General features: G+C 36.8%; 1 protein-coding gene across 3 annotated transcripts in view; it reads left to right on the forward strand.

Annotated features, from left to right (window-relative positions):
- Positions 1-17,722, forward strand: part of IL17REL (interleukin 17 receptor E like) — a 45,215-nt gene that overhangs the window by 16,620 nt on the left and 10,873 nt on the right. For all 3 annotated transcript variants that reach the window (XM_071423823.1, XM_071423822.1, XM_071423824.1), the window contains exons 2-10: positions 1,627-1,654; positions 7,439-7,588; positions 8,336-8,445; positions 10,250-10,364; positions 11,957-12,001; positions 12,821-12,960; positions 13,235-13,306; positions 15,985-16,039; positions 16,718-16,881. In XM_071423823.1, coding sequence (XP_071279924.1) covers positions 1,627-1,654; positions 7,439-7,588; positions 8,336-8,445; positions 10,250-10,364; positions 11,957-12,001; positions 12,821-12,960; positions 13,235-13,306; positions 15,985-16,039; positions 16,718-16,881 — 879 coding nt within the window. The remainder of the gene's footprint in view (positions 1-1,626; positions 1,655-7,438; positions 7,589-8,335; positions 8,446-10,249; positions 10,365-11,956; positions 12,002-12,820; positions 12,961-13,234; positions 13,307-15,984; positions 16,040-16,717; positions 16,882-17,722) is intronic.

Genomic DNA, 17,722 nt, shown 5'->3' on the forward strand with positions numbered 1-17,722 from the left:
ACAGGTCCTAATTTGAGTGTCAATGTATTATGCTGTAGAAGCAGCCAAACCAATATCTTTAACGATGTCACAAATAATTTTTCTAATCTTTAGTCTATGACAGTATATGAGACTACATCTGTCTTATTATAAAATGTGGTTTAAAATACCACCTTTTATGCATTTGCACTTTTTTGAGTCATAGTACCAAATTGCCAGTAGTAAAAGATGACAACTTATGTCCAAAAGTGATTGTTAAAAAATAGAACTGCCAAAATGACAGAAGAATGGGAACTGATACAGGTTAGACAATGGTCACTGGTTTTCTAAAGGCCTCCTTTAAGAAGGAGCTTATTTAGCTCAAATAAAAAGCTGTCATGAAGTACAGGACACATTTCTCAGGTACCCCAGGCAGCTGGGAGTGAATATGCTGCCATTTCTCACCTGCTGCAATAACATGGTTTTGCTCCACAGCTTTATTTCTGAGGAGCACACGATTCCCTGTGGATGAAAGCCCCCTGGAAAACCAAGCAATAGTTATTTTATGATGTGCTAATGCTTGCCCAGGCTGTAGCCTCTGTGTTTCAGTTAAAGAACTTCTAAATGTCCACCAGAAGACTTTTCTGGCTCTGAAGCTCACAGATTGTTGGTTTGTTGACAAGATCCTAAAATGTTTTTAAAGGACTGAGAGCTGCCATCCCGTTTGAGAGCAGAGGAGACAAGGCGCTGCCTGCTACTTTTGTGGGTGTGATAAAAGTATCTCTGTCAACAGGACACTGCTTTTAAAGGGAAGAACATGGGAATATATATTCTGTATGCAAAAGAATACTGGTATAAGGGCTATGCCAGAACAGCAGCAACCAGTGTTTGCTGGCTAAGGAATAGCCTTTCTTTAGAATGTCATGCATAGCAGTCAATGTAAGATTTGTTATTTTTGTACTCTACAAAATTTTAGTGTGTGGTTAAATGTTTATTTTACTGGGAAAATGGATGTAGTCTGTCTGAAAGATAGCTGGAAGCTTGTTAAAATCTCAATGCCAGGTTCACTTTGCCTCTTACAAAGACACTTTCCCTTGAACACAATAAGTACTGTGGTTGAGTAATTTAATTTTCAGTCTTCTAAGCCAGATGTTTGAAATAAAAAGTCTTATTTCTAGACTTCATTTTCAATTGCCATAATTCTTCCTTTCTAGTAGGATCTTCTAAAAATAATATATATTCAGTAATGTTCTAGATATCGTCCATTATAAAATCGTTTGGTTTCTTTGCCCTGGTGAACAAATCCATTGTAGAGTTTAATGAAATAATGCATGAACTCTTGGTCAGTAGGAATGGTAGTACCTGATAAATAATGTCTTTATTTGATGGAACTCATACTTGTTAAAGCAATTAAACACCTCAGTAGAAATACATGAAAATGAGGATAATGCTGATCTTGTATCCCCATATATATCAGGCTGTCATATGCAGCACTGATGTGCTTTTTCACTGTATTAGAAAATAATTTGTTTAACTTTGAAAATTATTTCTGTTGTGGACTATGAATATGTTTATCTGTTTAAGGTATGTTTACTTGTGTACAATGATTGAGCGATATTTATTTTTATTATTACTTCAGATTTTAAAATATTTTTTTTCTGTTTGCAGGGGATTCACTGTAAAAGCAAACCTTCTGGTGAGTATACATAATTTACATTTTTACTATGTTTATTTTTAAAGAAAATTTATTAAAGATATTAAATCCATTATCCTAGTGACATCAGATCACTGTCATGAAAGAGTATTTGCTACCAGTTCTTTCATAAAAAACATTGGAAATTGGTAGGTTTTGATAAATATTGGGTTAATAATGACAATAGCTTAATAGTTTTCCTTACCATAGTGAAGGAAAGAGAGTTTGCTAAGTCATTTTGCATGGTTTTATTGCTTATACTCATTATAGATATTGCCTACAGTAATAACACAGGGCTTTGAGTTACCTGACCTCTGAAGCCTCCATCAGTCACTCCTCCAGTGCACACACTCATTTGCAGGGAAGCATGAGGCAGCTGCCTCGCAAACAGTCCCCCCTGAGAGGACAGTCACAGTCCTGCCTGAGAGGGCAGTCATTGTCCCCACTGAAAGGACAGTCCTAGTCCCCATTCAGAGGACAGTCTCCCCTGAGAGGACTGTCCTAGCTGGAGGCTCAGCTCTGAGCACTGCTGGTGTCCACAGTGCCTTTCCTGAATCCACATGGCAGTGAGGGCATAGACAGGGGGAAGATCCAATGCTGAGCTCCAGCATGTGAGATGCTGAATGCCAGCTGGCACAAATCCTTACTCAGAATGGATGGCATTTATGGGATTGTGTTGAGATGGAGAGAAAGAATATGTGTGTGTCTTTGCCGGTCAGCAGAGTGAGCCTTTGGTGGCTGGTTCAGGGGTTGTAAATGAATCTTGTTAGGATTGGGCAGCTGAGCTGGTAGTTGCACAAACTATGTGGAAGGTAGAAGAAAAAACAGGGGTGTTGACCCTAGCTGAAGCATGCCTTTACATCCTTGAGCAGTACAGGCTGAGAGAATCAAGCCCTTCAGCCTGTTCTCAAAGGGAAGAACACCCGTAATTCTGTTGGTTATGAGTTAAAATCTCTGCTGGGTGTTACACAACTGCAGATCTAGATAGTGGAGACTCACAGGTACCACGAGGTGGTGATTCATTCCAACCATTTCAGGACAAGGGAATTTCTATGCAGGGAGAGAGGCAAGAGGGGTTGTCACTCTCTGTTGACTGCCAGAATTGCTCAGAGCTGAGGTCAGAAGGGGCTTCTGGGAGTCATCTGGTCCAAGCCCTGATGCAGGGACATGCAGTTGATGCACATCAGATAAGCTAGATGTTTCATTTAACTGAAGGGTTGAATGAACTGAAGGGTTTGTAAACTAAAGATCCATATCTTTGAGGATGATATACATGAAGTTGGTTGTAGGTTTTTCAGTGCTATCTGAAAAAAACTTATCAGCTATCTTCAACACAAGTAACATGTAGAATGACTCAGCCTTAGAGGGGTGATGAAAAAGCATTTTTTGTCTTCATCCTAATTTACTTGTGCAACAGTGGGTGTATACTCCTTTGCATACTTCCTTTTCTATATTATTTTTTAAAATTACTTGTTATTTGAGTTAAAATTACCTTAAAAGACCTTAACTAGGACTAGTAGAGGACTTTTGCAGTAGTAATTTCTTTTAGCAGCAACAAAAAGATATTTCCTAAAATTTGCAACCACCCCCTCAGTAGTATTTGGAGTGTGACTTTGATTCTGCCTTCTTCCTCCTGCTCTTCTAGACATAAGAACTACTGTAGTATTTGAAATTCACTGTAATATATCCATACATGGATATCAAAGTATCAATGATTTAAAAAAAATTACATTTTGAGAAAATGTATTTGGCACAGTATATCAGAGTGTTGTTCAATATCTCTAAAAGTTTTAAATGTTTTCTGAACACATAACCATGAAACCCTTTTAATTTACTGTGCATTGCAATCTCTTGTGAAAGAGAGGCTGTCAGTCTAAAATTTAATCAATTTCATAATTGCTCTAAGTACTTACAAGTAGTGAATTTTGGTATTTATTAACTGAAGAGCACCATGTGGTTTTTGTAGGATTGTATATCTACTTTGCTGACGAATTTTGTTGAATCATCCTAATGAACAGATGCAGCAGATATTGTGGTAAATCATATGCAAATAGGTTTGAAATACTACTGTAATTTATAGTCATGGATTGATGTGCCAGTGAAGCAATTCTAGAGATGCTCCCAGATTTAGCACTGCCAGTATCCTTAAGTAGCTCAGATTCTTACAATACTTTAGGGAAGATATATCAGATAAAAACCAGTTAGGATTTTCTATTGGGTGTTTTCTCAGTCTTGTTATTAATTGGTCTTCTCTGCCTTTTTTTCATGCTCTTCTCCTATTTCATCTTCTTACCTGAGGCTTCAAATTATCCATCTATTCATTTCTTTTGCATATCCATTCCTCAGCTCTGGCTTCTATTATCCAACTGTACATAAGGTGTGATTTGCTGTTGTGACAGTTCTGGGTTGATTGCTGCATCATCAGATTAAAAAAATTATCTGCTGTGGTTGAGCTGATGGCAAAAGTACAAGGAAATGTCTACATGCTGAATAATAAGCCTTGGTTTCTTTATGCCTGGGCTTATATGTGCCCATAACTAAGGAACCTTTTATTAAAGCAACAATCTCCCTCTCATGTAGGGCTAATTACAGCTATTATTCATAAACAGAAAATTTAGGTAAGATTTACCCAGCAGATGGTTTGTGTAGCAAGATGTATCTTTATGTCTTCTGTGGTATAGATAAAACTACATGTGTGAAAAGGAAAATGGGGTGTGTTCCAGAAGAAAATATCTTAAGGGGGGATTAAAAGATGATAAAGTAGGAGTTTACTGAAGAATTAGTCAGAAATGAGTCTCATACTGTGATGATTTATACAATGAAAATTATTTTCTGTCAGGTCATCCTTGTATCATGTATTTACTGTAATCCAATGCTAGTATCCTCATGCATGATATGATCCATTTAAATTATTACTAAAGAGTTTTGCAGCATGTTTTGCAATTCTCAAAATCTATCATAAAATTAATGGAAAAAAATCCAAAGTGGAAGCATAATTTCATGTTATTCAGTGCATAACATATTTGTTCTCAGTTTGAAAGTAGAAACTGTGATCAAGGAGAACAGTGTCTCTGCTGATGGGACAGCAGAGTGTTTGTGCATCTGTCTGATGCTGATCCAATGTCAGGAATGTACCCAGGTTGACTTCGAATTTTCATGTGATAATTCCAACCCTGGGACATCTGATGATATCACACCTCAGGCTGTAACGGCTAAGGAGAAAATTCAGCTAAGTCATGACACTTTCCTCCCCCCACCCCCTAAAAAATAAGGTCAAATACGCCCAAACAGAATGCTTTGTAAAGACCTGTCCATTTTGAATATGTATTTATCTATCTATCTATCTATCCTGTCTATCTACATATGTCTACAAACAATGCCCTGTCCTTTAATAATTTCTATGCAGACATGGCAATGGGTGAGGTTATAAGCCTGGATCAAGAAATTTACACCAATAACCAAACCTTAAGCAGAAACAATTACTCCCAGATACCATTGGGTATCTACAACTCCATCTCATATGATGCAGTCAGGAAAATATATTTTTGAGCAAAGAGATAGAGCTCAAACTAATCATCACTTATCACATTATTAGTAAAAATTACCAAGTAATACTGCAATATGATAAACTTCCAGTTTGTTGTGGGTGGATTAATTGAGTGTTGTGCAATAACTTTCCATCCTGAGATACCTTCAGGATTATTACCCCACCCATTCTTGGAACATGGAATACAGTGTTCATATCCAGCTGCTGTGCACTGTACTTCTGAGGGCTGTCTCATCTCTGTGGAAATGTTTATAAATTCTTCAAGAGTCAAGGTATTCCAACTGCTCTTAAAGCCTTATGTATGTATTTTGAGTGATCTGTGTTTTTTCATTGGTTTGCACAAATTGTCTTTGCTAGTTGTCAGTATATCTTTGGATAATTCACAGTTGACCAACTGCCAGTTGAGATAAAGTGTCCTTGTTTTCCCATGCTTTTCCACTTGGTTCTTATCAGCGTGTCCTGTTGCCTCCAAAATATGGTCAATGACACAAAACCAGGCTAACAGCATGGAGATTTGGGTGTGAAGGGTTTGTCTCTTCTGACTGTGTGTATGTGATATGTATCACACAGGACTTATTTCTCCTGATATCAGGTGTGAGGGCATTTAAGGCCTAACAGATTTAACAGATTTAAGGGAAGGTGCCACATTTATGTCAGCCTGTGTTCACATCCTGCAGTATCAGTTCCTGATCTTTGACAATGGCCTTCAGCTGCAACTGGACACTGGGAAAATGAGGATCTCATAAGACAGGAAGAAGTCCTGTTCAGGTTAATACACTCTCAGTCTTTGAATTTAGAGCACTTTCCTTCACTGGAAGGGTTGGAGGGATAAGTAAGGATAAGCTTTGTATTTCCTCCTTCACCATACCTTTCCTCTGTGAGAACTGTGGATGTCAATCCATGTGGGTCAATGAGCATCCACACTTGACAAGAGTTCTTGGCTTGACATTGAGGGATGTGCCCTTTCCTGATGATTCTATTAAGAGTGCTATCCTGAATTTTATGGCAAGCACAGTATTGTGGCACTGCTGTTTCATACTTCCATACCTTTTGTCATACTTGTTGAACTCCTTCTAGGAGCATTTTGAACAGCTGAATTATATGAATCATTTTTTTTGTTTGGTTTATTTTGTTTTTGTTCTTCTAGCCTCTCACCAGAGGAAGGAGAATGGTCAATAAAATACTTTTTTTTTTAACTTGTGTGGTTTTTAACTTTCATGCTGTGTATGAAAAGGAGAAATCTAGGATATATTTCAAAGAAATAGTAGCTACATAGTTACAGCTAAAAAGACCTGTGCTGCATTGCATACAACAAAGCCAAGGGACAAAACCCAATTCCCTGGTTATTTGTTCTGATAGTTTCTTGAATTACTAGGTTTTGGGACTACAAACAATGGATGTGAAGTAGAGAAGTCCAAGGAATACACTGGGGATTAAATCCACTGTACCAATATAAATTCATAAATAAATAACTGATTTCTGTGTAGGGCAGACTGAGAAGTAGAAAGAGATGAAATATGCTAACTGATGAGGTTTGGAGCCATAAGACTATTTTTTCCTTTTATACAAGGCTACAGTTTTATCTCAGCAAACCCATTTCCTAAGGCTTTGGAATGAATAAATTACACAGGGAAATAGAAGAAGACATAGTAGCTGTGTTCTGTGCCTATTGATTACTGTGTTCTGTGCCTTGAAGAAGACCTGGATAATATTTATTCTACTCTTGTTGTTCTGGTCTAAAGCAGAAGGAAATCCTGTAGGTTCCCTGTAGGTTAAGAAATCCCACTCTTCCATGACTAGGAATGCAATGGTGCCCTCTTGTGTGAAAGAGAAATTTTAATAGCAATGGAGACCGTCAGAAAGTCCTAAAATTAAAGTACTATTATGAGAGTGCTCACAATATACAGGCAATGGTTTTGAAAAAAGTTTATATAAACTATAAGTTTAGCCATGATCTAGCAGATCTAATTAATTAGAACCAGTATAAGTCAAGGTGTGTTCTGCTAACCTTAGTTTTTAGAAGTGTGATTGCTTCCTCTTGTGGGTTAACATTTCCCTAAGCCTACAAATTTATTCCAAGCCCCTACATAGCCATGTTTGCTGTGTGAAAGTCTTAGGTGAAGTACTGGCTTTGCTGGTCACTTTCTTACTGATTTTAGGAACTTCCCCTGTAGTGCTTGCTCTCCCCCAGACATCCTGTGCGCAATGAGTTTTCTCTGCCCTTGTGTTTGCGTTTGCAGGTGGCATTTTTAACAGCTTCTGCCATGATGCTCCTGCATCTTTATCTTCTATGGTTCTGAAAAGCATGAAGATCTCAACAGTGATGAAATGTGTCCAAGGAAGCCCATGCTCTCTTCATTTAAACATTAAAGGAACACTGAGTCTGGACGGTAGGAATCAGCTTTGCTACTGAGCCCTTTCTGTTCACCTTCTGTTTATGGCTGTTCAGCCAAAACTTGTTCCATATTGTAATGATTGGGACCAAGCTGTTTTCATGTAATGTTCTCAGAAAAATATTTTTGTGAAAGCATTTTACTACAAAACAGGATGAAGTTGTGACCCTTCTCAAGTGAATGAGAACTGAGATAATGAATTCTGGCTTCCAATATAACACATGTAACTTGTTCTCTGCCAGTGCCCCAAGCACACAGCTGCCCTTTTCTTTCTTGCTCTGGCATCCATGCAGGCACACACACTAATTCTCTTTGCTCTGAAAATATGAACATGAGTGACTGCCCCTACAGAAGGAGAAACAGTTTATTCATCTGAAGTAACTGTTCTGCACTGCAAGAAAATAAAAGTACATGAAGTTCCTGTGCATAGTCTATTTTTACTAACACCTTGCCATTCATGTGCTTCATATGTTATACATTTAGATATTTCCTAGTTGCTTCTCTCAGAGTTTATAGGTTTATTTTTAAACTTGCATAATTAAAGCTTCATTTATAGCAATCTGTATTAAATCCTTGTTCCTACTCCTATGTGTGAGTTACATATAATGCCTCTTTTTTAACAGAGATACATGTGCCTTTCACTTAGAAGGAAAGCTTATGATATGGTTTATTTTAATTTATGTTTTTGATGGTCTTAAAGATGCTTAAATTATACTTTTGCAATCTGTTCCTAACTCATTTCAGAGAATGTTCGTGGGCTGGAAATATGTTCTTTTTCACTGGACACACAGCAATCTCAATGCATAAATGTGAGATTCACTAGGAAAAAAAGCAAGATGCTTAATGGAAAGAAGGTAAACTCCTTTTTTGAGGGGGAGTAATTTTTCATTTAAACACTTACAAGCCTTTGGAAAAAATATTTTGCATCTCTTTTTTTTTCTTATTGACTTTGTGGAAAACTACAATGAAATATATGCTTCAGTATACCCAAATGAAAATCCACAACAAAATTCTCTTTTACAACATATAAATTCAATTTTCCACCATCTTTGTACTTCTTCCGCTTACCTTTTGACAAGGGAACCCTTCTCTGCAGAGCTCAATTTTCATACCAGTCCTGCTAGCTTTCTTTTTGTGCCCTCCAAATTGTGTGGAAGCTTTTCTGACTCCAGTGTCTAGGAAGAGCAATGCTACAGAGATTTTAAGTGCATATTACTTCAGTCAAACCATATCACTGGAGTTTACACATCTAGAAGACAGACAGGTGCCTAAGCACTTGTGCTCATCTGTCCTAAGCCCTTGGAAGGGGCAGTATCTGTTAAGGGGAAGTATTGCTAAAATTTGCAACTGAGGCAAAAAAGAACCACCCTTGACCAACTGTTTGAAAGGCATGAATTTTTGCAGTTACTGGTGGACAATGGTTACTAATCCTGTACACAATATGTTGCTTCATGTGCTTTGTACAATGTTACACTGATTGCACATGTGGAACAAAGTTCTCCCAAACTGCAGCTGCAGTGTCTCTTGATGATGGAACATCCATCCCTATGGGCAATGCAGGGCCACCAGTCAGCAACCAGTAGCTTTTAGAGTAAAGCAAGTTTATAGGCAAGAATCAACAAACACATTTAATGAAATTTTCCTAGTTTCAGTTCAGTGACTAAAATGGTAACATAAGCCATCTTTTACCCTCAAATGCCTTTGACCAGATAGGAGACTATCCAACATGAAAACCTACAAGGAATTTAATAGTTAACTGATAGCAGTGAGGGAATGACCTGCTATAACTGGACCTCAACTTTTGTTTCTTAAATTACTTTCTGTTTCATAAACTGTTATTGTAATTAATACATTTTCTGCAGTTGCCATTAAATATTTAAACACTTTTTTTAAGACTTAAAATACTTAAGACTTTTTTTCCATTCTGCAAATGTTTGTGCTTGTAAAATGCATATAGACTGGGGCTTTTGATATTTCTATGGTTTTAGGATTATTTGATAGCTTGTAGATATTTGGATTTCTAAAGGTGAAGGTGATAGCAATAAGAAATAATGATACTCCTTGAAATCCTTTTATCAAGTTGTATCTGCATCTTTTACTTTCCTACTGCTACCTTATTCAGTGCTTGTCATGGTTTGACACTGGCACAATGCCAGTGCCTCCATGAGAATACTCTCTCCCTGGTTTCTGCTGTGAGTTGTGACCAGGAATAAGCAAAGCAGGCTCCCACTTAGGAAAAAAAGATATTTATTAACTAAACTACAAGGAAAAGGAAAAAAAAAAAGAAACACACAAGGAAAATGAAAACTTCACAAATACATCTCCTCCTCCTCCCCACCAAATTCCCAATACAATCCATCCCCCAAATCATCGACTCTCAGTCTGGCATCACCCTTCTGAATACTCCTGCTTTAACCCTGTGCTCTCAGAGGCGGATCCAATGTACCAATTAGGTGCCAATATTAAAATCTGAGCATCCATTGGCCTGACCACAGCATCCCAGAAAACATATTTCCTGTCAAACCACCACACTGCTTAATGCTGCTTTTAAATATAAATATATCTGAACAAAGAATATTTTTCTTGACTATCTTAACCAAAGGTTTTGCTGTATCTGGAAGTCATATGTGAACTCAATTTTATCAATGTTTTAAACAGGTACAGGTACAATTCAATTGCATTGAAGTCAATGTAGCACAACACATCTATGTGACCATGAAAACTGTACCACATTACTGTGAAGTCAAGCTGAGTCAGCAATACTATGTTGAAGGTAGGAAACATCTTAAATCAGATGCTTTTCAAGAAATATCTTTAAAATAAAAAAACCCAAACCAACCAACCAAAAAAAAAAAACCTCAAAGGCAAAAGCACATCCAAATCACATTCTGCAATATGACCTGACTCACTGACCTAACTGATGGTAGCTCATGGATGCCAGGACCAGTCTTAGTTTATGTGTCAGTGATTTTTTTTGTTAGCAAGTGAAGGCCTCAGCTTGGTATAAAACCCAGAGTTTATGTCTAAAGGTATGTGGAAAACTGAGCTTACACTATGCATTTGTCCATGTTGCCCTTCTGATTGGCACGTCCTCCTTCTCTGCCTGCAGGTTCAGCCCTGCCTGCTCTCTGTGCCTCAGATGGAGCTTCTGCTTCTCTGCAGGGGTGGCCCAAGGGTGGCTTCAGAAGCTGAGGAAAGCTTAATAAGAAAGTCTATAGAAATCTATTTTTACTTTCATTAACTACCTGTTCTATAGCCTGTTACATGTAACTGGAAAAGATTAGGTAGCATTTGTCCGTGTTTTGGCGTGAAGTCCCCATGAATTTTTTACAAATTATGCCATGTGCACACAAAAATAGATTCAGCACCGTGGTCCAACCAAGATACAGTGTGGCCAGAGAAGGAAAAAGCAAAAATGACATGAGACCCCTTGTTCAATCTGTGCCTGGGATTGTCCTGCCTTCCCACCTCCAGAGCCCATGGGTGGATGATTCTTGCCCTTGCCCCCCTTGGTACAGTGTCATCCCTGCTGTAGGGTTTGACACTTGGGTACAAGTAAGGCCTTTTAGTGCTTAAAAAGCCTTTAATTTTCTTATCAGTCCTGATTCACTATTGAAGTATATAAGTACTTTGTGAACAAAGAGGGGAGGAAACAAGGTTTTACAAAGCCCAGTTTTAAGACACATTACAAGGGTGAGTGAAAAAATGAAAATAGGAAATATTTCTTGGTGGAAAAGGATTCTGTGAGGAAATTAGAGTAAAGTACTGCTCCAATACTGTGCTATGCAAGGAGGGGTGAAAGCAACACATGAAAAGCTGTTTTAATGTTCTTAAGAGTTAAGTTTTGGAGATAAAAATACCAGATATTCTGAAAGTGTTGCCTGGCTTCTAATTCTGGTAAGCTCCCTGGGAGCAAGATAGGGTGTTTCTTTCTAAGGCTGGAGTCAGAATAGCAAAAATACAGAATTATTGATAACAGAGAACTGAGCCTGGTAAACAACGGGAGTTGTTTTTCGAGGAAAAAGTAACCAAAATTAATATTATTGCTCAAATTATTGTTAGGTTCTAGGTAAAGAAGTGTGGTGCTAAATCCTCAACTGCAGCCTTTACTGCTGATGAGGTTTCTCAGTATCTCCCCAGATAGGGAGCTAGGTCCTTACCTTAAGGCATATTGTGATATAATCTCTGTGTGTGGGAAGAGTACTTATCTTTTTTGCAGTTTATCTAAAAGTGTATACAAGTCTGCCCTTAAAAAGAGGTATGAGAGAGGTTTCCTGTTGGGAATCTACTGGATAATTTGGCAGTTTTTTTACACAGTTATGTGAATAAGCAGCACTGCAACAGACTCTGCCTTCTACCTTGCAGATTGCAGAAACAGTGATGTGGGAAAATACATTCCAGCTTGTTCAGGTGAGCTGATCTCCTGTGCAACTTTGAGCTGTGAGATATTTCTGGTGACCTACACAATGACATATTTTCATACTTAAATGAGCAGGGAGAAAAAATTATGATTTCCAACTACCACTACTTATAATTACCATGTAGTTGATAGGTAATGTTCTGGAAATGTATTTCTATGTATTTCTATTGAAAATGCTACATGGGAGGTAAAGGTTTTGATATTCTATTTGATTTATAAGCTTTTGGAAATAGATTTGTCTTCTTTTAATGCACTTTGGATTGCTGGTTTTATGTTTTATCTATTGACAGACCTCATAAATAGATTGACATTGATTTTCCAAACTGCTATACTGCTTTTGGCATACCTGTGAATATATGTATTAAAAAATATTCCTTCCACATATTACACTTGTCTGTCATAATTCCACATATTTTCTATGTAAGAAAATTACTATCTTGGGATAATCAGCCCTTATAGTAGTATTATTGTGTATATTTCAAATATTTGTACATAAACTACATAAAATTCCAAGTACTAAGGTTGAGGTAAAATTGGTAGGTGTCTTGGCCTCTCAGTATTAGAAGTGCTAAGCTAAATAATGTTGAATGAAAATTATGTCTCATTAAAGAAATAAAAAGAGGACTATTAGGGTATAAAGTAATAATAATTTCAAATATTCTAGGTAAGATTCTATAGATGTTGATTTTCATCTCCATCAAGTTATGAAATGTATTCTGTCCCTTTTATAAATAGATAAAATAGAAATAATAAAGTTATAAAGAAACAGATATAATAATTTCATGCTTGATTTTATTTTTTTTTTTCAGCTGGAAAGTTAGATTATAATTTAGACAGGGCAAGGAAAATTGTAACAGTGAATGTATCCAACTTTCCCCGAGATCAAGATTATTACCTTCGCCTGTGCCACAAATGGTTCACCTGTGAAGATGCTGGGGCATTTGCTGTGGTGAGATAAACTCCTGGTGTTTTGGGGAACTGTGGGAGGTGCTTTGCAGGTGGCAATGCTCATTAAGGTCATAGTCACAGGAAATGCAATCTATGTCTATATCTAAGGCTATATCATCTTTATCACCTACATAATCTATATCTGTAACTATCTATATCTATATAATCTCTGTCTATATTTATCTATATCTATATCATCTATATCTATTTCTATCCTTTAGCTTTATTAAAAGAAATTTACTGTCCTGGACTTATGACCATCTTTTTCATTTCAGATAGAAGGAAAAGAATCTTTTAAATCCGTTTCTCTGAAATATTCTCAGCTACTTCCTTGTCTTTGCATTGAGGTAATACAGTCTGGAATTTGGTATATATTTGTGTTTCTTATTGAAGAAATTTTATCAGGCATTTGTGCTAAGAAATGAGGAAAAACCTGAAGAAAAAAGCTCTAGACCCAAGTTTTTGACTAAGGTTTTTTTTGACCTTGGAATTACATGAATGTAAGGAAGAGATTTTTTTAGGAAATGCTAATTAAAACATGGCAATCAGAAGAAAATGGGATAAAATTTATAATAATTTATGAAATATGATGTGTAATATTATTTTGGCTGATTTCTTATAAACAATGAAAAGACAGAAGACTTAATCTGACTGAATGTCAGCAGCATTTGAAATAGTATTGCATGAGAAACTAGAACAGGAATTGAGGAAACTGAGAGTGATAGCAAGATTTGAGTGGTAGATAATACCTGTGGAGAGCTTTGTGGACAGTTGGCTAGCTGAGAAAGGTCACGTCGACATGATACCATTGGTTAACTTAGAAGGAGACAAGTCTAGGATTCAGCAGTCAGTGTCCAACCTCTGAGAAGGACATTGTGCCCTTGGTGCAACAACAGGATAGAGGAGAGATCTTTTGCCAAAAATATGAGGATAGTTTCAGCAGAATAACCACAAGAATGTGGAAGTAGTAACAGAATAACCATAAGAATATAGAAGTAGGCATGGTTGGCTGATAAGTAGTTAACCAATGATGAGCTCAGCTTTGCAATATGTATGAGCTTCATTAACACCAATATAAATATGTGTGAACTATCAATAAAGTTTGAGATCACTCAAATGACACTCAATAAAGTTTGCTGATCACTCATATTGAGTGCCGCATTTCTCCTGCCGATTTCCCACAAATACCTGGCTGCAGGGCTAACTCAGCAACTCCTGTTGGATGAGCCTGTACTGGTAGGGAGGTTATTTAAGGATGACACTTAGAGTCATTCTCATATTTCATCAATGACATGGGGACAAAATGCAGGAATGTGTAATAGGATTTGCTGGAACACAGTTGGGATGTATAATCAAAATGGAAGGGGGTCAGGGTGATTGAAGGAGACTAGAGATCTTCATATGTGACATAAATGAAGGATGATGAAGTGTAAAGGATGAAGTGCAAGTTCATGCATTTGCTCTGATAAAAAGAATTCTTGCTGTAAGATGTGAGTCCTCATTTAGAAATAACAGTGGAAGAAAAAAGATCTGGGTGAAATAGGTGATCACGGGGTGATTAACTAGCTTGCTTCAATGATGTCAACATGTAAACATGAACAAAAGTCTACTCAGTTAGATTATTCCAAGCTAACAGGAAAGTATGGGCAAGGCCTTTGAAAAACTGTAAGGAATTCTTGTATCCATATTCAACAAAGATCAATTCAAAAGGAAGATGCACATAAAAAATCTGCAGTGGTTGGGGAATGAAGAGACTGTTTTACAAAGGAGATTCAAATACCATGTTTCCATTAGCCTGGTAAAACACATGCAAAGAGAAATTATGTTTGCTGTGCAAATACAGACCAGAAGGGTCACTTATAAGGAAAAATGAGATATGTTTTAAACTAAAGCCATTCTTGCAATGAGAATGAAGGGGGATAAACTTCATTCCATGCATATATTCAGGATAGTTACAGATTTTTATGTTAACCTGAGAAGTGAGATTTTGGAATGTCTTTAATACAAGGAATAAAACACCCAAACAAATTTAAAATTATCCTGATAACGTAGAAAGATGCTATGTGAAGTTAGTTTTCTCACTGAATTTTGGGGTTGGATTTACCTTGCAGATTAAGATACCTAAATGTAGATATCCAAATATAGATATCTACATTTGAATTAAGTGAGTAAAGTCTTAGAGTCAATGGAGATCTAGTTAATACAGTCAGTTGCTCAACTGACCAAAGGTAGATGGCCTATCCTTTTGGGATGTGCTGGACTGCGCTGTAGATTCCACTGGCTGCACTGGCTAGGTCTAAATAAGGCTACTGTGACAGTAATTTGGGCACTTTAGTGACACTTAGATGTCTACATTGTGGGACCTAAAATCACATACCTAAATAGGCAAGCTGAACCACAAAGTCTTGTTGAAGCCTAGGGAATTTTTTCATTCCACTCTGAAAATATGAGATCACTAGAAAAATTTTATTTCTCTCAGTGTATATGCAGAAAGTTCTGCAATACGATTGCTAAGCAAACAGAAACATTTGCAGATGAATCTAAATAAATAGGGCATGGCAGCAGCCATGCACATATACTTGAAGATTGGGTTAAGTGTTAGTCTTCAGATTTTAAGGATGCATCCTTTGCCATTGCCCAGGTCAGGAGATCTTATATTATGATTATTGAATGTTTTGATTTCCCTAGAAAGTAATGACAATATAAGAAACTTAATGAAAATCAAACTGGACGATTTTCTAAATGAAATTGGACCAAATATACAGCTTAGAAATAGGAATATAGTGTTAGAAGGGATCACCTTAGTTCAATGCCCCAATGATGAACAACAAAATAAAAAATGGTTCAAAACTTTAAAAAAATAATTTCCAAAGCTTTCTAACAAACATCCTTATCTTTGGCAGGAAGAATTTCTGTCACAATCTACCTGAAATGTTAAAAACATTTATGTTAAAAATGTTTTAAAAATTTTAAAATGTTAAAAAACATTGACAACCTCTAACTGAGGTCCACTGTTTGGTTGTAGGGTTGGCTGGCACTTCCAGATGCAAGGAGGATACAACTTTGCCCCTTTGAAAATGGCAAGTACTGCATACTTACTCTTTATAGGAATGACTTTCAGCTGCTCCATTAGTATGCCACAGTTTAAATTAATCTACACTGAAAATCATGTATTGCAAAACTTCAAGGAAGTAATCATATTGGTTTGTTTTACTGTGGGTAAATGAAACAACTTACTGTCAGACCAAATAATTCACCAAGTTTATGCCAACAAAAACACTAAGTAACTTTCTGGTCATTTCCCACATTTGCTTAAGTGACACACAAACTGGGCAGAAGGAATAAAAGGTCAGCTTAGAAATGGTGTGAGAAGAGGGCTTCAAGGAGCCATTTGAGGGTGTCCAATACCCAACTTAAAGGAGGGAGCAAGGAGTTGAAAAAGGAGACAGTTAACTATATATGAGTTCTATGCTTAACAGGAAATTATTCACACAAATATTCCAGCAATATCAGAAATTTGTCTGAGATGACAGCTCAGACAGAAACAGAAAAACAGAAAAAGAAATTGTCTTATTTGCACACATATGAAAGTAATTTTTTTACCAGGCAAATAGAAAAAAGTGTGGCCTAAAAAGTGTTTTATTGTGTTAAGTCCAAGATTTTGGTTTAAAGCACATGTAGAGGTACCAGACTTATTAGCTGTGTTGATTCCTTTCTGGACATTTTGAGTAATGTTTTCTCTCTCTCTTTGTGCACAGATACACAGGTGCTATGGGACAATATTGTTTATAACCCCTCAACACAAACCCTTGCCTGGGAGCCAGCCTGTCCTGTCCTTGTCATGGTTAACCTATGCAGGTTCACCAAGTCAAATGACCACTGTGAAGATATAGAAAAATCTTTCAAAAATTCTTCTGAGAAAGTAAGAGCTGTGTGGATTAATTCAAACTGTGAGATTGAAAAACATCACCAAAGGCAAAATGTGAAGAGCTAGGTTTTGGAATAAGAGCAGTTGCAATTCCTCTCTTCTCTGCTACTTAAAACGATTCATAATCACAGTCTGTTCTTGCACACTAATCACATGATTTATTCAAAATAGTCACTGACTCATTATAAAGAAATAACAAGTGGAGATGACTGGGCAGCTAGTAATGTTTGCTAAATTCTTTGGGGCAAATAGGATCTGCTTTTTATTTATATTTCACGTCAGGTTCCCTTTAAAGTAAGAAACAGACACACTGCGAGGACAGCTCTTCTCATCTCGAGATAGGCATTGTAGGTTGGAGGGATTTCTCTCTGATGGTACCACCTTCTTTTTACTGTCACAAGAGTCTATTGTGATTAGGTTAGATGTAGGTATTTAACATTTAGACCAGAAATATAAATTAAATGAAGCTAAATCTCTTTACATATTTCTGGAGACATAACAGTACTTTAGTAGGGCACAATTGTTTTGTAATTAAGATCTTCCTGAAGTGTCTTCCTCAACCTGGTCCAGTGTCTTGAAATTGTGGGTGCTGAAATATTGTGTCCCTTAATTCTTCCAGCACTTATTTTCTCAAGTTGAGAAGGGTTTTCAAATGCATATGTCTTGAATGGCTTAACACTTCAATCTGAAATCTGATGATACTGAATGCTCTGGTTTTTTGAAGTTCATTAGAATTTGTTTTATTGTGAAAAGTAAGTTTCAGGCTTGTCTGATTGTGGAGAGAAGGCAGAAAACTTAAAGTAACAACAAAAAAGGCAAAAAAAAATCAAACACA

This window comes from Agelaius tricolor, unplaced genomic scaffold, assembly GCF_023055355.1.
Source record: "Agelaius tricolor isolate 1412-34295 unplaced genomic scaffold, bAgeTri1.0.p SCAF_3, whole genome shotgun sequence".
Taxonomy (NCBI): domain Eukaryota; kingdom Metazoa; phylum Chordata; class Aves; order Passeriformes; family Icteridae; genus Agelaius; species Agelaius tricolor.